General features: G+C 43.3%; 3 protein-coding genes across 4 annotated transcripts in view; 2 read left to right on the forward strand and 1 right to left on the reverse strand.

Annotated features, from left to right (window-relative positions):
* Nucleotides 1-3073: 3073 nt before the first annotated feature.
* PNRC1 (proline rich nuclear receptor coactivator 1) lies at nt 3074-5360 on the reverse strand. The gene is made up of 2 exons (XM_069011171.1): nt 4829-5360; nt 3074-4240 (listed from the first exon to the last, which is right to left on the reverse strand). Exons 1-2 carry the CDS (start codon nt 5207-5209, stop codon nt 3800-3802), a joined length of 822 nt encoding a protein of 273 aa, XP_068867272.1. The 5' UTR covers nt 5210-5360; the 3' UTR covers nt 3074-3799.
* Nucleotides 5315-8384, forward strand: BORCS6 (BLOC-1 related complex subunit 6; the record flags this gene model as incomplete). The annotated part of the gene is given in 5 exon segments (XM_069008394.1): nt 5315-5392; nt 5394-5572; nt 5574-5675; nt 5677-5770; nt 5772-8384. Coding segments are annotated over 5 exon segments (1062 nt in total), but the record flags the coding sequence as incomplete, so codon positions are not given.
* A 14902-nt stretch (nt 8385-23286) lies between these two features.
* The window catches only part of RNGTT (RNA guanylyltransferase and 5'-phosphatase), a 183067-nt gene continuing 182768 nt past the window's right edge, over nt 23287-23585 (forward strand). Inside the window, exon 1 of one of the 2 annotated variants that reach the window (XM_069011173.1) lies at nt 23287-23511. In XM_069011173.1, the coding sequence (XP_068867274.1) occupies nt 23448-23511 (64 nt within the window). In that variant the 5' untranslated portion in view covers nt 23287-23447. The remainder of the gene's footprint in view (nt 23512-23585) is intronic. The other variant, XM_069011172.1, reaches the window with a different exon arrangement.

Consider the following 23585-nt stretch of genomic DNA (forward strand, 5'->3'; position numbering starts at 1 on the left):
AAGACCATGTAGGAACAGGACAAGGGGGAGTGGCTTCAAACTGAAAGAGAGTAGGTTTAGATTAGGTATTAGGATAAAGCTCTTTGCTGTAAGTGTGGTGAGGCACTGGAACAGATTACCCAGGGGAAGCTGGGGATGCCCCATCCCTGAAGGTGTTCCAGGCCAGACTGGATGGGGCCTTGAGCAACCTGGTCTAGAGGAGTGTCCCTGTCCATGGCAGGAGGCTGGAACTTGATGATCTTGAAGGCTCCTTCCAACCCAAGCCAGTCTATGATTCTATGACTCTATGTAGAAAACAAAGGTAAACATAGTTTCAAAATTACAATGACACATAATCTATAGTCTTCAGGCTTCATATAATCTAATCTAATACTTGATTTCAAAACTGGTTGAAGAAGAAAAAAATCCTCAAGCGTGATGATTTTCAAATGTTCTATAATGCAAAAGCTTAAAAAAATATAATCTGAAAATAGTTAAAGTACTGCTTAAAATGACATGCCTTGGATGAAATATTAATCAGATGAAATAAAATTAAATTTACAGTCTCATATGCAGATTGCTTAAGAATTCAGCAGAATTCAGCAAAATCTCTGAAGAGATCCTGGTGAAATAGTGTTCAAATGCACATAGGATTTCTAGCTCCGGTTGCATTAGGAGGGAGAAGCATTTTAGCTTTAGTAGAGCACCAAGTCAGCCATTATTAATGAAGCTGTCTAATGGGCTGAGACTTAGCTATGCACAAGAACCCAACAACAGATACTTCTGTCCTCCATGAGAGCTGTTTTTTCAGGAGCATCAATACGTAACATTTAACTGTTTAAAAGTAAGGTGGTAGTTAACTCTCAGTTGATTCCCCTGCAGTTCTGCACAGCATTGCACTACTTAAACAGAAAGGATTTCCATTACCTAACTGAAGTGTCAGCGGTCAGTTTCCTTAATGACTTCAGAAGATTTAATAAGCAACTTATTTAATTTCTGTACAGCAGACACATGACTAGCTGATAACACATCCACTAGTTTCATTCATTTTCTTCCTTAAAGGCTGTTCACTTCCTGTCTTTATATTACATTGCAAAAAAGTCCTCCAAATATGATACTAATGTTCTGCTGCCTCTGAACTCAAAAAAGACTATGTTCATGTGATACAATGGCTTCTCTTCAAGGAACTCGGATAAAGAATATGTCGAAGTGAAGACAATCTTGAGAGTAAAAATCCCCATAAGATGATATTGTAGAAACATAAAGGAAAAAAAGCAGGGAAGTGACAAATGAAGTGCAGAATATGGTCCTAAAAAATTACCACGTTCTGATTTTCAGGTGGTCATGTTGAAGTGCACATTGCACTTAGACCTAATACACAAACCAGTCCATTGTGCAGGAAGGGGCTCAGCCCAAAGATCTCAGGAAGACAGAAACATGAAGTGCCCCAACACTTCTGCCAGATCATTGACACAGACGGGTTCTAAATAAGCCTTGGGTTTTTACCTATTGTTTAGGAAGACCAGATTGTCACCTTACCCTTTATGGTCCAACAAGGTATGGCAGGTTTTAAGTTTTGAACACTTCTGAAGTCTCAACCAGCTCGGAAAGAATTAACTGAGGAGATGAGAACTATTGGCAATTAACATTTAACGAATTCTTTAACCCTGAGAGATGTCTTGGCAAATCAGGGCAGGAACAAAGAGGTGTGTGACATTTAATGAGATAATAATCACGAGGAAAAAGGGCACCTCCTTCTAAATAATGCCAACCCACAGGGTTGATGGAAACTCCCTCTTGTCAAGCTAGTTAGCAACATTCACGGTGACCCGACAAAATTAACCATTGCCTAAAGCTATGGGCAATTTTGCTTTGCACTCGGGTTGACACTCAGTCAAAAAGCAAAAAATGGGGTAAAAAAAAGCACAACGGCTGATCAATACAGCATTTACCAAATATAGCAAACTGGGACTTACAGTCTCCTTGAGTCATCCTCGGCAAGATTCCAGTAGAATTTTTCTCTGCCCTACCACTGTTCATTTAAAAAAAATGCCACAAACAAAAAACCAGGAGCTTTGTTCATTTTTAGAAGAGAAGATGGGGACACTAAGTTATGGAGTATTTAGATTAGGCAGGAAACTGGGTTGTTGAAGCCACACATTGACCTCAAGTACATCAAATATGGTCTTTTTTGCAAGACAGTGAATCTCTAATTCTTTGGGGTGAACAAAAATTTTGTATCAACTCTTAATTTAGAACATCTATAGTTAAATAACCTAATTTTGCAACTACATAACCGATGTCTATAAGCAAGCCAAAAAATCCTGCCTTGGTTTTTGAGCTTTTGACCAACCTCATTTCAGGACTGTACTAATGAATCCTGCCAATTGCCCCGCATGGAATGAAGTGATGCTCCGGACCGAAGCTGCAGCCCGTGCAGCATGAACACACCTAACGCTGCTCAATCTCTATCTCTGCAGACACCATTCACACTGCAGAGCCATCTCAGCTGGATACAAGCAAGCGGTTTCTTCCCATGTACCCTTCCTAGGATACTGGAGGATACTGTAAATTTCACATTTCCTAGTCTATTAATCTTATTTAAACACTAGATTAAGAAAGTAACTGTAAATTTGTTAACTCCTCAACATGCCTGTCAGACTAATCCACAGTACAACTCCTTAAGAATTTTAAGTCAGGAGAATGTATTTTCCAGCATAACTATGAGCAAAAGACAAATCTGGTGAAAAATACAAAATTCAACTTGCTCCATTCATTTTCTGCCATTGCTACTTTTCAGTGTTAACTAGTTTAATATGAAAACATTTAAGGAGCATTACCGCATGAATGTGAATGTCTTACTACCCAATTTGCTTGAAATCTCAGTTTTCAACAAACCTTAAAACGACCCATCACAAACGTGACCACTTTTTTTTTTTTAACACAAGGAATTCTTAGTGAGCTATTTAATCTCTTAATTTTGCCTGATTCAGTTAAAAGACAAAGTATTTCTAGCAATGCACTAAAAGGCAGTCAATTTAAATTCACATACTTGAATTAACAGACACACACACAAAGAAAAACAGAGACATACTTAAGGGGAGGCCAAATTGTTTTATTTAATTTTTTAGTGACCAATTGGATTTTTGGCAGAAAGCTCTGCTCTTTCCTTCTTTTTTTCTGTTTTTGGGTGTGGGTTTTTTTTGGTGTTTTTTTTTTTTTTTTACTTCTTTAAAGAAATTAGCAGTGCTCAAATTGGTGGGTTGGAATTTCAGTCAAATTCCAGTTAATTTTTAAAAACAAACAGATGAACAGGAATCCCAGATAGTTTCCAGAGCAGAGGACAAAACTTCACATTTGTATGAAAATTCCATGTTTATACTTGATTGGGAGACAGAATGTAAAACTGTTGTCAGTAGTGCACGAATAGAACATTCACATTTGATCTGGAACCTTAATCAGAAAGCTGTAGTCTCCTTCCAAAATTTTCATTACCTTGTGCAAAGCAAGTCAAGTCTTCATGTGTCAAGCACACACGTAAAATTGTCCATTTTTTATATACAAGACATCTACCAATCAGGCAGTGCAAAATACATCCTTTCATAACAAAACTAAAATGTACCTCTCAAAGTATGAACAAGAATATACACATAATACAAGATGTACACTATTTACACAACCATAAAAAATATAATACAAGGATTTTTTTTTTTTAAATGTGGTAAGACTTGACAGTCTTTTGCAATTTTTGTTGCAACAAGGCATGTTTAAGTTTCCTGGATGGAGTTTTCTTTGCCAATTACTCAATAGATCTTGGAAACTACGCTTGAACTTTTAGGAGAGTTTTCAAATGGACTGCCATCAACTCCCTGTTTTGGTCAGACAGTTCAGCTGTGCCACCCACCCAGTGGCTGGGAGGCTTTGGAAGGACGCTGGGAGATGGTGGGTCACTAAACTTTGCCCCAGCGTAATTTTCTTTTTGGCTCACTTCATTTAGGGTGATAGGTTTCTTGGACTTGGCATTTCTGAAGTTCTCTGTGTTTTTAAGTGGCTTTTTCTCCTGCTTCTGAACTATTTCCGGCGACACAGAATCCTGCCAAAAGTTCTCTATCTTTTTCGCCGAGGCGATCTTCGTCACTGGCGTGTTACACTTACTCTTCTGCCTGTTAATCTTTGGTTGTTCACACAGATGTAAGCTGTGAACGGGCTGGCCGTAGGGGACGGCCGCCTTCTCTGTCTTTCCCATCTTGTTTTTTAAGAACTGCGGAGAAAAAAGAATAGTCACGTCAACCACGAGTCCTCTCCTCTGCGCTCGCTCACCGACCCCGACACTTGGTGCAGCGCCGGGGGCCACCTCAGGCACGCGGAGGAGTACCGAAAAGCGAGGAATAGCGGGGAGAAGGCTTATCTCACGGCTCATCCCACCGCTCGGCCGGCACAGGCGGCCTGAGGGCGCGGACCCCCCCGGCCGCCATGGGGCGCTGCACGCCACGCACGTCCCGCCTTCAGCGAGCGCGGGGCGGGGCTGGCGCGCAGCCAGCGGCAGGGCTAAATCCGGCTTGTTGCTGGGGCGCAGCGCCGGGCGCCCATTGGTGGGCGCCGGGCAACCAATCGCCGCCCGCGGTTCGCCTCTCAGCCCCGCCCCGCCCCGTCCGAGCGTAACGGAAACTCTGCCGCCCTCCCCCCGGGCCCCCCCTCACCGCTCTGAGGGGGCGCGGGGAGGGGGCGCCCCGCTCGCTGTTCCCCCACCCCGAGAGAATGGGAAAGCGGTCGCCTGGCTCACCGGGCACCGGCAGAGGGTTGAGGAGGAACAGAGAAGTGAGGAGAAGTAGCGCAGCCCTGTCTTTACCTCCTTCCTGAGGGGTTTGCCGGGCGCGGGTCTCGAGGGGGCAGGCGCGGGGGGCTCCTCCGGGGGGGCGTCCGTCACCAGGTCGCTTCCCAGCGGGGTCCTTCTCCCCAGCCCGGCGCGGTGCTGCTGGTACTGCTGGTAGCGGCTGGGCAGGAGCCCTGCGGGGCCGGGCCGGATCTTTCCCTTCCTCCGCCGCACTCTCTTCAGCGCGGGGCGGGCGCTGCCCCCCGGGCCCGCCAGGCAGCAGCTGGGCTGGTTCTCGCAGTTGCTATCGCCGCGCCGGAGGCGTTGGAGCAGGGCGGAGGGCGGCAGCCGCCGTGGGTCTTCGGTGCCCGCCGAGATCCGAGCCAGGAAGGGCGGCGGCGCCGTGGTGGTGACCATGGTGGAACGTGGGTACCCAGAGTTGTGCCGGGGAGAGGGGGTCGAGCCCAGGCAGGGACGAGTGGGTCGGGTTGCTGGGGAGGGTCTGCCCGGGCTTTGTGACGGGCTAAAGAAGTAGTAGCGCAACCAGAGCCGCTGCTAGGAGAACATGGCGGGGGAGTGAGGGGAGCTGCCAGCGGCGCCCCAGTGTTGTTACCCGGGCGCGACCCGCCCACTTCCGCCCCCGCGCCAACCGCCGTGCGCTGACGGCGCCAGCGCCGCCCCTCCCCGCCGGGGCCCGCCAATCGCGGCGGAGCGGCGGCCTCTCTGCCCCCGCGCCAGCCAATCGGAAGCGACACAAACACTCGGGGCCACGCCTCCCCTGGGGCCGCCCCATCGGGGGCACGCCCCCGGCCTGCGAGTCACGGGCTCGCAGTGCGCGGCAGGCGGGCGGTGCTCCGCCGGCCAATCGGGATCCGCACGGGCCGCCGAGGCCGCAGCCCCGCGCGCCCCGCAGCCAATCGCGGGAGACGTAAACAGGCGTCGGCGCGTCCCCCGGTGGGCGGTGGCGGCAGCTGGGCACGCGTCGTTCGCCATGGAGGAGCCTGGCTCGGCCGCCGCGCCGCCGGAGGGGCGGGGGCGGGACGAGCGGAGCCTGGAGGCGCTCAGCCTGGCTGGCGGCGGAGGGCCGGCGGCGGCGGGGCGGCAGCTGCCGGAAGGGCGGCGGGCGACGCTGGCGAGCGCCCTGGAACTGGAGGGGACGGTGCTGCGCGAGGGGCGCCTCACCCAGTTCGTAGCAAACAACCTGGAGCGGCGGATCCGGCTAAGCGGCGCCCCGCGGGGCGAGCCTCCGGCGGGGGGCGGCGGATCCTCCATACCCGCCATCGATCCCGGGGCGCTGCAGGACGTGGTGGCCCTGGCCGGGCAGGTAGCGGCGCAGGTGGACGAGCTGCTGCGGAACGTGCACTGCGGGCTGCAGGCGCTGACGGCGCTCAGCGTCGGATGCATCCAGACCTACCGCGACGGCGTGGAGAGCCTGGGCGAGGCGGCCGACCTCAGCATCCGCGCCATGTACGCACTGGTGGCGCGCTGCGAGGAGCTGGACCGCGCCATGCAGCCCGTGCCCGCCCTGGCAAAGCGCATCCGTGACATGAAAGGCACGCTGGAGCGGCTGGAGGGGCTCTGCAAATAGCTGCTCCCGCCGCCGGTGCTGGATGGAGAACCGCGGCCTCGCCGCTGCCCCTCCCGTGCCGGCAGCGGGGGTTTGGGGTTGCTGCTCTCTCTCCGGCGGCCCCACCGCTCACGGCGTCCGCAGCTCTCACCTGCACATCCTCGCTCGCTGTCCCCCGTGCGTGACCTGCCGGCATCAGTGGCCAGATCGCCTGTGTTGATCTGGAGGAAGGGAAATTTTTGCGGCCCATGAAGGAAAACGTCCCGGTTGAAAACCGCGGGGTAAATGGCAGATGGTGCTTTTTAGCTTCAGCTCCATTAAAGAATTTGGATTCCACATGCCTTACGCTTTCTATTTATTGAGGGCTAAGAGAGACTAATCAGTCTTAATTAAAAATAGCTGTTAATTTTTTTTTTTTAATCAGATTCAAAATTATTGTGAGTACCTGCTTGATGCTTACAGGCATATGTGCTTATTTGTAGTTGATTTGGTGTCTGAAGAGTAATTGTCACCTATGCTGTTTCAGCAGATAAACTCGCAGAACACCGCTGTTTCTTACAGGACACAGTTTTAAGATAAGAGTAAAATTAATACTTGTAGCCAAGACACTTGTTTTCCGAGAAGAATATAAAATCCATGGAATATAATTGAGATTCAGATAAGAACAAATCCATAAGCAAAGTTCTAAATAAAAGCCTTCAGATGAAATGTGCTTTGCCTCTATCAATCTTTACAGTTTTCACAGTGTAAAAGTTTAAATGGCATCACTGTGAAATGATCCTGTTATTTTGTGGTTTGCTTTTTTTGTTGTTGGGGTTTTTTTTCTTTTCACTTGATAAAATACCTAATTACATGAGGAATATGAATACATGATGACATTATGTGGGTGTATGACTGACATAAAATGACTGCTTTGAAATAATTTATTTGTATAACTTGAAGCTTTTGTATATGCATCACTGTGTGCAGAAATGATTTTGCTGTATCAGTGAGTGTTTCCTCTGAGACCTGAGAGTAGCTGAATTCTCTACTCGCTAAGGTTCCTATGCAACAAGCCTCTTAGGTGATGCTCTTAGCAATCCATTTAGGACACAAACGTCCCTGTAACAAGATTTCAGCAGAGAAACGATCACTGTGACCTTGTGTAAGTGTAATGGTGCTTTTGGTGACCAGTGGCTCCTAAAAAACTTGGAATGAAGGTAGCCGGAAATACTGCTCAAGTCCTGTACCTGTGGTTGAAGAGCAGACAGGTTCACGATGGGCAGACCTGCTGCTCCACCATAATCTCATTAAAAACACCGAGTGAGGGATAGACACTGTGATACCCCGTGCTTCTGCGTGCAGACAATACTGAATTGTAACAAAATAATTCATGTTAATGCCACTCTGGTTTGCATGATGCCAGTCTCCGGCCTGTTTTGAACCCTTCGGCACAGCCATGTCTTTCCCTCAGCACAGGGGTGTATTTCATGTGTGGCCTTGTAGCCATAGCAACAGGAGAAGTCTGGAAGTGGGCTGTGCCAAGGTAGGGCTCTCTGGTACTGTCTGCTGGGGAGTAGCTGTGGCTCCAGAAGGGGACCAGAGGCCTAACAGAAGTTAAGGGAGAAAAAAAGAATTTAACTGCTGCTGCATCCCATGGGCCTAGAAGACACTAAACATTGCTTAACACCACAGCAACAGCTGTACTTTTAATAGTTTTGTTACTCCTGGGAAAGTTTGAACTTGTCTATTATGCAGATGCAGTAGTTTTGCTAAGTGTGTTTGGTTAATGCCAAGAGTGAACACCAAAGGTTGATCTTGCGCAATTTGTGAGTACTGTTGAAATGTACAGGAAAGACCTGCAAGCTTATTTGTGTAGCCACATATGTACAGCTGCTCTTCACTCACACAAGCTAAGCCTTTAAAGTGTTTCAGTACACTTCAGGATTTTGATAGTGTTTCATTTGCAGTCATCTTCATTCAATGCTAATTCCCTACTAAAATTGTCGAGTCTGTAGAATAAAGTTACTACTTTTATGTTTTTAATTGTTAGTGATTAGTTGTTGTTGAAGTGTTTCACATATTATGTTTCTTATTTGGGAAAATAATTTGAAAGCTAATTTAGATTCTGCTCCTGCATCTGCACAAAGACCTTTTAATGTGATTGCAGACCTGGTTTCAGTCTAGGTCCTCAGGCAGTAATTTCTGACAGTGATGTCATTCATGTGATGAAAAAGGAATGACTGACTACTGAATTGCAAGCATGAAGAAAGCAGTAATTATGCTGTTTGGGTTTGGTTTTTTTAATATTTTTCTGAACACATCAGCTTTTTTGAAGGGCAGATTTAACTGAACTTGTTGAAGTGGCTCCTGTTCCCTGGTGTCTGCCTTGTACGTTTGCCATCCCTGGGGCAGGCACAGCTGAAAATGATGTCAGCCTGTGCTGTGCCCCCACAATCGATACCACTTTGTAACCACATGGCTGCTGTGGTTTCCAGCCCTGCTGTCCATGCTGCCCTCCATTGCTGCAGGAATAGTGACACTTGCCAGCGTCTGTGTCAGCGCAGCTCCAGTGCCAGCCCTGCCCTTGAAATCCCATGTGAACTGCCTGTGAGCTACGTGCAGCTCTGTAGCTTCTGGTGAAGCTGGTCCTTCTGCAGCCATACACTTCTGTACTGCCCTTTTGATCCTAGTTCAGGCTTTCTTGTGCATATTCTGTGTTAATTTTAGCACTTTCCAGCTTTTAGGTGTTGAGAGTGAAAACTTTCAGATTCTTTTAGACTTTTTTGCTTAATCTATGGATGAGCAGTGTAAAACCACATTTGGGTTTTCCAAGACCTTCAAATAGCTTTCATATATTTTCTTGCTTAGTCATTCAGTTTTAAAATTGGTTGTTTTCCTTATCAGCTGCCAAGTGAACTTTCATTGTAACAAGACGGGCAAGGTCAGGGAAGAAAATTAACAAAATATAATGATGTGCGCAGCACTAAGCAAAGGCAGATGCAGAATTAGTTGTGGACTAGGAATGTTCTCTGCTCTGAGAACCACCAGTGACTACATTAGGAATTAGCTCAGTCTGATAATGTTCTTTTTAGAGTGTAAGATCTGACTGTGGAAATCCTTTTTCTGATGAAATTATGTTTGGTTCTGCTTCATTCAGTACATTTTTAGTCTTCCCTTTGTAAGGTTTTATATTCCCTGACTCTGATCCAGTTCCATATCTGTGCTATTTAAAGAAGCTTTACTGGATAAAACCTACTACAGCTGAGAAAAAACCTGGTAACACAAAGCAAGAATGAACTTCACTGACATTTCACCTTTAAGACTTTTTTCCAGTGTTGCTTAACTGCATCAAATGTTCAATAAGTAAATACATCAACTTTGTGTGTGTCTTCTATCTAAAATACACAAGATTTTTGGGTGCAATATGCAGCTTTTGGTGGTACTTACTGCCATGAATGTGAGGAGCAGCATATGAGTTGAATCCAAGAGCAAACCTCTTAGCATTACAGATGCAACTATTTTGAAATGGTTTCAAACAGCATGGTTGTACTACCAGAAGACAAAAAATTGCAAAGCTTCCAAATTATCAACAGCTCTACAGAGGAGTAAGATCAATTCTTCTAGCAAACTGTGTTAGCCAAAACTGAAAAGTGTGTTAAGACAGATACCTCTTGGAATAGGTGTCATCCAGCATAAGACATATTCTGGCTGTCAGATGCCATGCTACCTTGTCCTGATCAACCCTAGTGTGTACTCATGAAAAAAACAACTTTTAAAGAACAGCAGATCATGTTTACGATGCTGTCACAACCTGCTTTTATTGCCCGAAAATTACTTTGAGAAAAGAACATTCCTATAAAAATTATAAATTAGTCCAATTAGTACATTTTTGTGAGCATTGTCTGTACTTCTGGCATTGTCCCCACCCACTCCCCATCCTGGAACCTCCTGCCATGCATGTAAGAGCACACAGGGAAAATTCATGACACTTCTCTTTTAGAAAGCTTAATGCAGTAATTGCATCAGATGCAGGAAATGAAACGCGACTGAATTTCCCATTGGCCCCTTCAGCTTGGTGCCTCGGGAAAGCTTTTGTCATTGTTGCTCTCTGTTGTTTGGAGCTCCAAAATTAGAGATGTGATCAATGGACTTAAGCCCTGAGCTTCCACCTTAGCAGTCAAGAGCCTTGTGCCCCCTGTTGCGACAGCAGTAACATTACTCTTATAACAGGAAATATGATAAAGAATCAAAATTTGAAACCTTCCTGCAGTTCTGGTTCCTTTCTTCTATTTATACACATTAGAAGCCATACAACAAACAAAAGACTCATAACCTTTTCCCCCAAAGACCCTTAATTGATCCTCTTCCCAAGTCTGAGAGAATGTGAATAGGTTGGCAGTTTCAAAAAAAGTAATAGTTATTGGCTGTCAAGGATAACATTCTTGAGATTGCTCATGCAGTAGCGTTGAGTCCTGATGAGACTTAAAGAGAACGTGCGTTTAAAGAAAATACTACGTTTTTATTATAATATTGATAGGGTTGAAGACGGGGCAGTCTCATCTTGTGCAACATTTGCACAACTGGCAGCTATTGTTTGCTTAGCAGGGTTGGACTATCACATGCATTGGCCAGGATGCAGCAGCACTCATTAAGTGGGAGAACAGAAAAGCAGAGGTAAAATTATCTTGATTATTTTCCTAGATTACAGCCACAAAGTGCTGTCACTGTAATTGTTTCCAGAATTTGAGTTCACATTGCTGTGATTAATTATGAAGTACCGTTGTTGAAAGTAGATTTTTATCAGAGAAGGGTAATAATTTATGTCAGTATTTTTATTTTTATTTTTATGAATGCTAGTTAGAGGGGTAAGAATCTGAGAGTTTCATCCAACACTCTATTTCTTGTCTCAGGGTCACCAAGGATGTTTTTTCCTTGTTTTCTTTATAGACAATGCTGGAAAAATTCTCACCAGTGAATTTGCTTGCAAGACAAAGAGCTATACCCAGTGAGTTGTTAGGAAGGGTTTTGTTAAGGACACTTTCTTTGTCTAGAAGTACATGTAAATTAAGGGGAAAAAAATTCCACAAACTTGCCCAATCCTGGGTGTCTGGTTTGTCAGTGGGATCATTTTACTACACTCAGTAGCGGAAAATTTTAAAACTCCCCGGTTGAAATCTTAGATTTTTAATAAGTGAGCTTTCTTTTGATGACCTAATATCAGCAGTGAAGTTTACCAGCCATTTTCACTCTAATGAGATTTTTCTTGTCTGAACTTGAGCTGATGCCACTCAAGGAAATGCTAACCTGAAAATAAACTCCTTTAAAGTCAAAGTATCATTTGGCTTTGTTCCGCTTTCTGTTTTCACTGCATATGCAATTTGTTTACTCAGTGGATTTTTTTTTTTTCCCCCAGGCTGGGACTTTTCCAGTGACGTGTCCTCAGCTGGAAGGGGAGGGGAGTTTCTCGCCACTGAGCAACATTGTGATTTTCCATTTTCCAAAACTCTTCCTGCATGCCATTTATAGTTGGTGATACCGATCTAGTTTGGTTTTGTTTCCCTCTTTAAAGAAAGAGATGTGCAACTACAAACCTTTCATCTCTCCTGCTCCGATGCCATCTGCTTTCTTTTGTCTGCTGAGAGGAACTGGAAAGTCACAACTGTGTCCTCACCCCCCTCCCTCCCCCACCCCGTTCACCACTTTCGACAGCCATCAGCTGTACCCCATTTCCCCTGGCAAGACCTTGTTCTGGACCTCATCAGTTTTCAGTGCTATTCTTTGATCCCACTTATCTCTTGTCTTCAGTTGCATGACTTACTGCATCCGTGTTATCGTACTGGCAAGGCACCAGCCTTCTTATTAGCTCAGTTATGTCCTCTTTTAGCTGCCCTTGTTGTTTTTCATTCCTGTTTGCCTCAAATTCCAAATGGTTATCTGCAGGTCCTGGCCAAGGCTTCTGCTGCCTACCTGACCTATTCTCTTTTGACGTCATCCAGTTCTTTATCTTTTAAAATGTCACAGTAAATTACCTTACACTTTGTTTTTCTATACTTCTTTGCTGCTGTCTTCTGCAATGCTTCTTGTATCCAGAATAGCCACCACCAACTGTCTTGCTTTAAAATCAAACCTCAGGCATTGGGCAGTCAGAACCTACATATATAGCAGATAATTGTACTGAACAGGAGGCATAATAGAAAAATTAAACATCTGTATTTGGAGAGAGTGAGGTCTTATTGTTTGGTTCCAATCTATTTTAATAATATGCCAACAAATGCAAATACAAATTACAAACTACTTGCAAAATAAAACTATTATAACCGTGAATGCTGTGATGTATCTGGTAAGAGAGGTGCAAATCAATCACCTGCTACTTACATAGGCTCCCGAGGATGGGGTTATACAATACCAAAGAGTACATGACATGGTGAGATGACGCAGTATGTGCAAGACCCCAAAGCAAACCATATTGTTTTTCTTTTTAATAGTAGAAAGATTAAGAAAATACTGTAGTAAATCTACTGCTAAATGAAATTCTGGTCTCCCTGCCTTCATTTTGGCATGCATTCACACAGGGCTCTTGCTGACTTTACAAAGAGCTGGGTATATTTTTGTGGAAGTTAGGAAACCCAATGGGATGTGTTATATTTATTACTTGCAACAAACCTTGGAAAGAAATAGTGGTAAAAAAGATGGGACAGAATGTTTGGAGTACAGGATATGCCCAAGCAGTTCCTTTCTTTTGTTCACCAAGAATCATGTGTATGTACTTTGGTATGGCAAATCAGTTCCTTTTTAACAAGATTATTCATATTGTCCATGCTGCACAGACAATGGAAAAATGCAAGTCATGACGAAAGGACTAATTCTACATAAGTGGTAAAACATCTGTTTCAAAACGAGTTAATGTTGGGCTGTACTGGGTTGAATAGCTGTAAAAAGTCAAGCTTAAAAGTTGTTAAAATTCAGGTTTTAATAATGGTCAGCTTTGCAGATCCTAGTAAGTATGTACAATTTTTTAATTAAAATACCTATCAGCAATGATTGCAAAGACTTCAGTCCAACCTAGGGTCTGTTTCTTACTCTTTAACTGAACAGTGAGGTAACTGATTGGGACATTCAGCAAAGTAGAACATGTTTCCCTTATGTGTTAATATAAACCAGAAAAGTTGTGTAACTTGTTGATGACTACTGGGATTTACATAGCACTGTAGGAATTTTTGGTTGCAGCATTCATTCATCAGCATTTAAGGTTGTGAAATCACCTGTGCTTGCTCTTTGTCCTTGATTATTTATGAACTATTCTTCAAGATAAGGGTCAATACTTTGTTTCAGAAATAGTTCAGTTTGGCTAACAGACAAAACAAAACTGGGACAAAACTATATTTGTTTCTCTACCAATCCATAAACGAGACTTTGAATTAAGTATCTTGCTGATATCCATTTGCACAATACCTGGGAAACAAAAGTTTCTGGGTTGAACGTAACATTGCGTTATACATGCATGACACACATACAGCAGCATGACTTGTCACTTCTGCCTGCTAGATAACCTATCTTTAACAGTATGTATTACTTTTATGAAGAGGCAGCTGGATGATGCAAACACTGGGGAGTCGTATCAAAGGGTTTCTCTCTTACACTGTTTTATGTGTTAGGCTTTTTTTTTTTCTGATACCTTTTCAGTTCTTAACAGTTCCCTCAGGGAATGCTCCTACTGAGCCCTTCTTTCCATTCCCAGCTTTCCTTCCTGGTTAGTGGATTCTTTTTTCTAGGTTGCACTGTTGTTCTAAACAACTTATAAGAAAGTAAATTAACAAATGTACTTTGTTTATTCATCGTGTTGGCTCAGCCAGTGTGCTAGTAGGCTGAAATACTTGTATTTTGGCAACCTATTCAATAGCAGATGTGATTGAAAGTGGGTTCTCAATGCAGAAGAGTTTTTGTGAGTTGCTGCAGAAGTGGCATGCCCTTAAGGCAGAAAGAGATCAGCGATCCCACGGGGAGATCTACAAACCTGGCTCCAGGTTGCTTCTCTAGAAGGCAGAATAAAGAATAAATAGGCCAGGTGGTAGATTGCCTGTATGACCACAGATCGGCTGGGGTGTATCTGAGGGGTGGGCAAGTACTCACTGCACACCACTGTCTCCTTCAATGGCAGAAATTACTGTATCTCTAAGGTGATTAATGCTGTCAAAACTGGACACACATTTACTTATCAGACTTTTGGATGTTATGGTTCATGTAGAAGAAAATAGTATTTGACATTAAACAGAAGATGAATGTAATTGAACCATCCATTGTAGCCCTCACCCCATATAAAAAGAGAAAGCAATTGCCAATTTTTGTACATGTAGTTTTGCCACCCAAAGGTAAAAAAAAGCTTCTTTATGGTGACAGTGAGTGTCAGTAACAGATGGAACAAAACATAGCTAGATAAGGAACAACAGGGGATATAACCACAGTTTGCTGACTGTGGTAATGTGAGAACTGTCCTGGCTTTAACTTCGTCTTTTCTATATTGCAAATCTGAAGAGACACAACAATAAAATTCCCCCCACATTTTTCCGGTAAAGTATAAATGACATGTTTGTTTCAAAATTTGGATTAATAATATCAGTTCTAACTTTAATTAGTTCAGCTTTACACATAAAGCTGACCCAGATTTCCTTGGTAAATCACAAACCTAAGAAAATCTGAGGCCCTGTTTTTGATATTTGATGGCAATGCCAGGCATGCGTTAAAGCAGCCCAAACAGCTCCTTTCCTGCCCAAGCCGTGCCCACTTGTTTCTTTTCATCTACTGCATTTCCCTCTAAGTTTATCCAGACTGCTTGTGCAGCCACAAAACAAACCAGAGTGAGGAACTCCACCCAGATGAGCCAAGCAAGGAGGGAGTAGAAGACTTGTCTGGTTTTTGGCTGCATTGATTCCCAGCCATGTCTCACTGCACACAGTTGCTCAGCACAAGGAAGGAATTCTTGTGGAGAAGAAAGGGTGTTCCAGCCAGATGCACTCAGCTGAGATAAGGGAAATGCTCAGGGAGGGCTTGCAGCTGCTACCACTGATATCACATTGACCCACAGCCTGCATTGCTTGCGCTGGTGGTTGGGTTGGTCCCAGGAAAGAACCTCATAGTTAAGAAGCAGGGTTGCACTGAAACCAGCTATTAATGCCTTAGAATTTAATTTTATGCTGTTAGAGATATAAAAACTCTTTTCATCCTGGCTGAAATTTCAGCTACCGTGTGGATGAAGAAGATTACCTAGCAACAGCTCTACCCGTTTCGAAGCTGATACAACTGCAGTACAGAGAAGAATAGAAAATAATGAAGTGGGTTGTTTTTCAGGACAAAATGTCTTGTCTTTTTGTTCTCCCTGTTGCCTCTGTGGTAATCAAACTTTGCATCTGAGACAAATAATCAAAACAGGCTTCCTATTTTAAAACAGCATAACCTTGTGTATGACCAGCATTGTGTACATGCTGTTTTACTAATTTGGGCATCTCTGTGTCATTGTTCAATAATTCACATTTAATAAATCATTTTTAGTTCTGTTCACAACTCTTTGCTGTTGTGTAGCAACACATGCTGGCATGTTTTTCTAACTCCCCACGATAGAGAACATGTATAGGTCGGGCCTGAGTTCACCGAGACTGATAAGTCTTTCACTGAGGTTTAGAAAGCCTAAAATGTGTGGTGTAGTGAGTCTCTGAAAAAAGTCCAAATATATTTAAAAAATACAATACTGAACTCATTTTAGCAGATCTGACTCCCAGAAAGTAGAAGGACATGTGAAGATTTTTCTCCCAAAGGGGATTATTGAGAAGCTGTTTCTGCAGGGCTGAGCTATATACAGAACTTCACAAAGTGACTTTTCTGAAGTGTTAACATTTTCCAGTAAGACCCTGCACTCTTTCAGTGTATAAAGATTGCAAACCCAAAACTTTTAAACTACTCAGAGATCTCGGAAATTCATTTCAGGCAAGTACAGAGTAATTTTCTTACCTCTTTCCCTTTCTGGAAGAGCTTAGTCTCTCTGAGTAATTCCCTAAAAGTCCATCTGGACAATGACATTTTCATATCCATATTGAGTGAAAGTTTGAGTGTAAGGATAAGGGTTTTTTTGCATTAATCTTAACCTAGTTGCAGTAGGTAAAACCAGCAGTGGAAAGATGTGGCATAGACTCCAACTGTAGCTGCATGAACAGCAATGTACCATAGGCACTATGTTCTCTGAGGCCAAGTCTATTTCATCATGCCCATCACAAAATATCACTGTTCTGTGAACCCTAAAGTGGTGAGAATGTGAAAGGAGTATAGGAAATTACAAACATATTCCAAACAGAAATAAAATTTTTTCCCTTTCTCTAAGGAATGCTTGGATGACAAGAATTTACGACTTACACAACGTCATTATTTAAAATGGCATTTGCCAGTTTATTCTTAAAGTTTTCTAGATCAGTGGTGCTGCAGATGTAGGATACTCCTCCCTATACTTCGGAGTGAGGCTTTTTTGGGAAAGAGTAGCATGTGTTCTTGTACAGCTTGTTCCACAATGCATACCAACAGAAAGCGAAACTAACCTCACAAGAGCAATGTTTGAGCATCTGATCATATATATAGCCATACATATATATTACCATAAGTTAATTGGTATAGAATATATATATTCAGATTTGATTTTTAAAAAGCCTGTGGGGCTGCTAGGCTGATGCCTCTGCTTTAGTCTGCATTCCCTTCCTTTGCCTTTGGCCAGTTTCTTGGGGTATTTTCAGGACTGCCAGCACCTCAAATGAGGCACTGTGGTCTTCATTTACTTTTGTACAGTATGTTACACATATTTTGTATAATAAGGTCTTAGAAATAAAATCAGGTCTGTATGTACTTTCTCAGGTACTGTATTATAGCTCCTACATGTATTATTCTTCACAGGCTATATATTCACATACAAAATCATAGTATATGTATCTATAGGCACAAAATTATGATGCAGAAAGTCCAAGAGAGTGCCTATGGGTAGTAATCTTTGTGCGACTGATCACATGAGAAAGATTTCTGCCAGTATAGCAACCCAGATCTTAAATCATCATGCATGCAGGTTTATAGGCTGGAACACTGACCCTCTCTTTGCTATTTCAGGCTGTAGAGGAGTGGTAACTCTAACAGCTACTGCCTGCCCCAGTCTGTCTCCTACGCTAACCAGGACCTCAGTTACTCCCTTAGTTTTAAACACAGCCTCCAGTCAGGGCAAGCTTTTTACTAACGTGTCCATATTCAGGCAGTAGAGAAACAAGAAAGTGTAGCAACAGAATGCTGCTCTACTTTGTGGAATCCAGTCACTCCCCAGCCCAGCTCCAAAGACTATGAGTCATACTTTCCACTTAATTAAATTAGATGAGTTTCTCATATATCATGTCATACTTTGCCCTACTGCTAGTCATCTGCCATCGTGACATTTTAATTGTTCGATTACTTCATCTGTACTCAAAGCACACTACTATCATATGGTTCATTTTATGCAATAGAACATATATCCTTCAATGTTACATGTGGATATTTTTTACAGTGTAGATTTCCATTGAAAAATCATCCTTCATAGCTGATGCAAGTAAGGCCTCAGTTGTCTAGGTCAAACTGTAAGAACACTAGAGACACTAGTGTTAGTCTTCCAGGAATGACAGGCATCTTGCTTATAAGCTTGTTGTCCAGCTTCTTATCTCTGATACATCAAACACACCATCATTTCAGCTGTAAAGGATCAATAGCAAGGCATCTTGTTTTTCAGGCCTGAAAATCAGTGCTTGAAGCCACAGCTGTTGTCTCTCTTCAAGCACACCAACCCTCTGGACAGATTTACTCAGATCTGCTGAGTAAATCACCTACAAAGTAAATCATCTGCCATGTCTGCATGTCTTCGTCTAAGACTGGTAATGTCCCCCCTCGCAGTGTGAGATGTACACGTCATCAGTGCAGCACACACCTGTTTGGTGGTGTAGACTGATAGCCTGGTGATTATGCCAAGCATGATACCCAGTCCAGGGACCTGAATTTAAAGCAGCCCTGTCCCAAGCTCCCTCTGTGCTCTCTGCCCATACAGAGATTCACTCTACTGATTGAACTAATGCTGTGATACCTTAGAGGCTTGAGCTGAAAGGAATTTTCAAGATTTAAATACACTTGAAAGAAGGCTGTATATATAGCATCCATTAGTCTGTTAATTTTATTACTCTTAGAAAAAGGAGGGTGGAGTCTGTATTCTACTGAATGTCTGGGTTGTCTTCTGTTTGAAATTTTATTAAGAACTGTATCATAACCTCGCACTAGGGAATGATTCCAGGAGTTGATTTTGCTATTTTATGCTGTTCCCTATTTACTTTGGACAGGAAAAATAACTGTACTTTAACTTCCATCATTCAAAGTCTGAGGTCGTGGTGCCCCCTAATGTCCCAAAGACTGGTAATTTTGTTGCTGACTTTCCCTCAAAGCTCTCTGTAGGAAAAACACTGTAAATGACATTTTATTTTCTCAAATATATTGCAGCACTCAAAGCTTTGTTTCAACATCCCTTTTTCATATTGTATACACATAAAGAATAAAATCACTTTCTTTTAAAATCTTATTTTCATTTTCAAACTTGAAAACAGTTTGTCTCAGAAGTTAGGTACTTAAATATTTCTTGACACCAAACAAATAGGAACTGATTAAAAAATGTTGAGTTCCTAGAATTTTCTTTTGATTTTTAAGAGTCAGTGCATACTCATACATTTTTAAATATAGAAGCCTACATATGTATTAGAGAACATAACCATAAGCAACCATAATATTAACTTCCACTGAAATCTAAAACTATGCTTTAATTTTACAATTTTTAGCTGTTTTTTTTTTCTTATGATACGATTAGAATGTCAGTACTATTGGAATAAAACACAACTACAGTAACAAAGTTAAAATACCAGTACTCACCCATCCCCACAAAAGATTCATGCATGCTGAAATCAGTCATAAAGGAACATTGCACTCGTCAGTCAGTTTGCCATGACCATTAAACCAAATAAGCAAGGAATAAATAAATTGAATTAGTAAATAAACCCCATATTTTTCTATGTTCCATGTATTTACAAGCTTATGGCATCAAGTCTCTTTCCAGATGAACACCTACACCACAAAGTGGAAAAATAATATATGAATCATGTTTGCATACAGTTAGCTTCTTTCACAATTACTTTCCCTTAACTAAATTCGTTTGCAATCTCAGTTTAGCAAGTAATCTGTTTGTTGGGGGCTTTTTGTTTGTTTTTTTAAGAAATGTATTTACATTTCTTAAAGATAAAGTCAGAAATGTCTGTTTCATAGAGCATCCCAAGGGATGTTTTTTTTTATTACATTCATTATTACTTTATGAACACATGGAAAATAATGGTTACTGAAGCAGAACAGTAATAGGGTCGTTGACCTGTATCACTATAGAAAAGGGCAATACCACGTGTTCTTCCTTCAGGCAAAGTACCTAATTTATCCATTTTCTGTAGAACAAGTAACTTACATTAATATTGGAAGTAGCTACATAATTTAATGACATTAAAACTGTGAGACTATTCATCAGCAACAATATGTGCAAACGTTCATTATGTAATTAGGAAAAAGAGTTAAAATGTGTGTTGGTGTGTGGTTCCTGTGTGGTATTATTTTAATGGTTTAAAGTCAAGGAAGAACAAGAACTCAGCTCCCCACTACCTAAACCAACACAGCTGAGCTGAAGCCAAAGTAGTGATACCCATGGCACAGAGGATGAACAGCATCCTGGGAAAATGGCTTATTGATTGTTGTGTCTGCTCTGCCAGGAAAAGGATTAAAATTGGTGGCAGAAACCAGAGTAAGTACAAGTACAAGCATTTAAGTACCTCTAAGATAAAAGAAAATGGATATACAGTAAAGAGGAAATGTTACATCATAGACTATTAACACCTTGCAGTTGTTTTCTCAAGGCAATCCTTGAAATGACCACTACGGCCATCCTCACACTCCTTGTTCAGACACAGCCATGCCAGCTTTGGAAAGTTACAGGAAGACATGAGGGACTGGGATTCCTGTGGTGGTACACCAGAAGAGTCAGATTAATTGTTAGTAACACCACAAAGGCAAGCAGGACATGCCTGTTCACAAAGCGCGTTTGATGTCACACACAAACATCACCTAATGCCTGCTTAAATAGTTTCGAAGTGTCTAATATGGCAAAGTCCATATATATGCATATAACATGTAACATCAGCTGTAGGCAATTATTTGCCTTGTGCACTGCTAAAAAAAATATATCCTCTGTCCTGGTATAACCCTCCCATTTTAACAATATATTATATATATAAAACATGATATTTCTGATCTGCAGCTCTTACACTCGTTTAAAAGCCTATCAGAATCTTAAATCTAGATGATGAGAACAGATTACTACTTGTTCATGATACCATTTGGTACTAATCTTCCCTCTGCAAATGGTTTCATTCCTAATTTTGCCATACTGCTGACGTTCCTGTGCATTGCTCCCAATTTACTGAAATCAGATACTGAGTATCTTGTGGTTGCTCTTTGCTTCTCGCTCTTTCTGAGCATGCCTTGCACTCCAGTTTCCCTTTCTTTTCTGGCCAGTCTTCGGCACCACCTGGTGTCTTACTTGTTGCTTGTTTGTTCTGTAAAGGAAAATCAGCACCTTATTTCAAACAGCATGAAGTAACAATATAATGGAAGTGCATTTAGCAGTTAAGGAAAATAATATGATTAGTCTTTCGCTGTAGCAAGACCTTCAATTTTAGCTATGATGAGATGATTAGTATCTGATGATAACAAAAGCCTTAGAAGACAAAATTCAGAAACTTCTAACATAGTATGAGAACCTAATGACTCAGTTATGCAAACTACCTAACTGATACCTCAATTACTATGAGAGGATATTCTAGGGAAGAAACCATGTCTAATAAAATCCAGTTATAAAACGCAGGAAGAAAATGTGTAATGAAGTTTGTAATAAATTCTAGACAGATGAAATTATTCCCATAGTTTTAATGTATTCACAGAACCTAAGGGCTTCCTATTTTATCTGTTCACACAACTCTGGTTAGTACTGCAAGCTGTGGCCTCTAGTGACTTGAAAAGGCAGCACACCTGGCTTATGGCAAAACAGAAAGTCCAGACAGAACAGTACTGAAATGTAAGTAACTGGAAAATTAGGTACAAAAATAATCTATTGCTGTTGTTTCCTAATGCTTCACTGAAGCCACCTGTACTGGTTTTGGCTGAGGTAGTTAATTTTCATAGTAGTACATTGTAGGGTGCTGCATTTTGCATTTGTGACCAAAACAGCATTGGGAACACTGGGATGTTTTAGCTAATGCTGGATAGGTCTTGCATAGCATCAAGACCTTTTCTGCTTCTCATGCTGTCCTGACAGTTAGCAGGCTGAGGGTGCACAAGAATTTGTCAGGAGACACAGCTAGAACAGCTTGTACAGCAGATCCCAACTGACTGAAGGGATATCCCAGACCATACAATGTTGCTCTCAGCAATAAAAAATGGGAGAAGGAGGAGGAAGGAGGAGACATTTGGAGTTATGGGTTTTTTCTTCCCAAGTCACCTTTGTGAATGATGAAGCCCAGCTTTCCTGGAAATGGCTAAATACCTGCCTGCCAATGGGAAACAGTAAATCAATTCCTTATTTTTCCTTATATTTATCTCAACCCCTGAGCTTTCTCATTTTTACCCTTCTGATTCTCTCCCCCATCTCCCTACAGGGGGGAGAGAGCAAGTGGCTGTGTGGCCTTACTTGCTACAGGAGTCAAACCAGCCCACAACTTAAATATTCCTTTCACATGGACAAACACTGCCAGGCTACAATTCTTCAAATGAGTCCATGTGACAGACCTCTTAAAGCCCATGGAGAATTTTCACTGGCATTCTGTATGGAAACAAAGTTTTTGTTAAGCATACCTATCTGTATGCCATCTTCCTCGGTGTGCTTTTTCACAAAAGAAACAGAGGGCCCAGGACAGGCCCTACACTAGCAAGCCTGTTACATCCAGATTAGAATAAACTGCACCACTAGAAAGGTCCACCTATTTCCACCTCCACTTCTGGCTACAAGGGAATATATGGCAAAAACTGAAAGCAGAGGAATTATGTCTGTCCAAGCTTCCAGCTGTTCTCAGCTCAGGCCATTCCTACTTCAGTAGCCATGGATTACATTCTCTTTCAAGTTGCTGCTCAGTCTCCCCAAAGACCTGTGTAACCTGTGCATTCGCAGCAGCCTTTGCCAGCTGCTCCTGTGGCTGCACAGACAATGCCCCCACCTGTTTCTAACTGAGCTCCTGTTACTTTCCTGTAGTGGCTTCAAGGTGCTCCCTCAGAATCACAGAATCAAGTAGGTTGGAAAAATCTGAGATCGAGTCCAACCCATGATGAAACACCACCATTTCAACCAGACCATGGCACCAAGTGCCACGTTCAATCTTTCCTTAAACACCTCCAGGGATGGTGCCTCCATCACCTCCCTGGGCAGCCCATTCCAATGCGTAATCATCCTTGTGAAGAAATTCCTCCCAATGTCCTGTCTAAACCTCCCCTGATGCAGCTTATGACTATATCCTCTTGTGCTATTGCTGGTTGCCTCAGAGGCGAGGCGGAAACCCAGCTGACTACAGCCTCCTCTCAGGGAGTCGTAGGCAGCGATAAGGTTCCCCCTGAGCCTCTTCTTCTCCAGGCTAAACATCCCCAGCTCCCTCAGGCGCTTCTTATAGACCTTGTGCTCCAGCCCCCTTCACCAGCTTCGCGGTCCCTCTGTGGACAAAGAGGAGGAGCTTGTAGCAGTTCATGATCCCTTCCCTCCCCTCCCCAGGAGCCCTAGTTTACGCTGTCCTCTTCCCGGCCGGGCACCACCCCTGGTCCCGGAGCCCCGGAAGCGGAAGCGGCTCCCGGCGCTCCGTGTGCGGCGGCGACCGAGGCGGAGCCGGGTCTGAATGGAGCCGCCGCGGGCGCGGGGCCGCTGAGCGCCCCGGGGCCACCCCGCACCCTGCGCCCCCTCCCTGCTTCCCTCCCTCCCCCCGGGGCCGCCCGGGCCCCGCCATGTCCTACAACAAGATCCCGCCGCGCTGGCTCCACTGCCCCAGGAGGGGACAGCCCGTGGCAGGTGAGCGCCCGGCCCAGTCCGGCCCTGCCCGGCCCCGGGGCGGCCGTGGGGCGGCGGCGGGCGCGGCCCCCTCC

This window comes from Aphelocoma coerulescens, chromosome 3, assembly GCF_041296385.1.
Source record: "Aphelocoma coerulescens isolate FSJ_1873_10779 chromosome 3, UR_Acoe_1.0, whole genome shotgun sequence".
In the NCBI taxonomy this organism is placed as follows: Eukaryota; Metazoa; Chordata; class Aves; order Passeriformes; family Corvidae; genus Aphelocoma; species Aphelocoma coerulescens.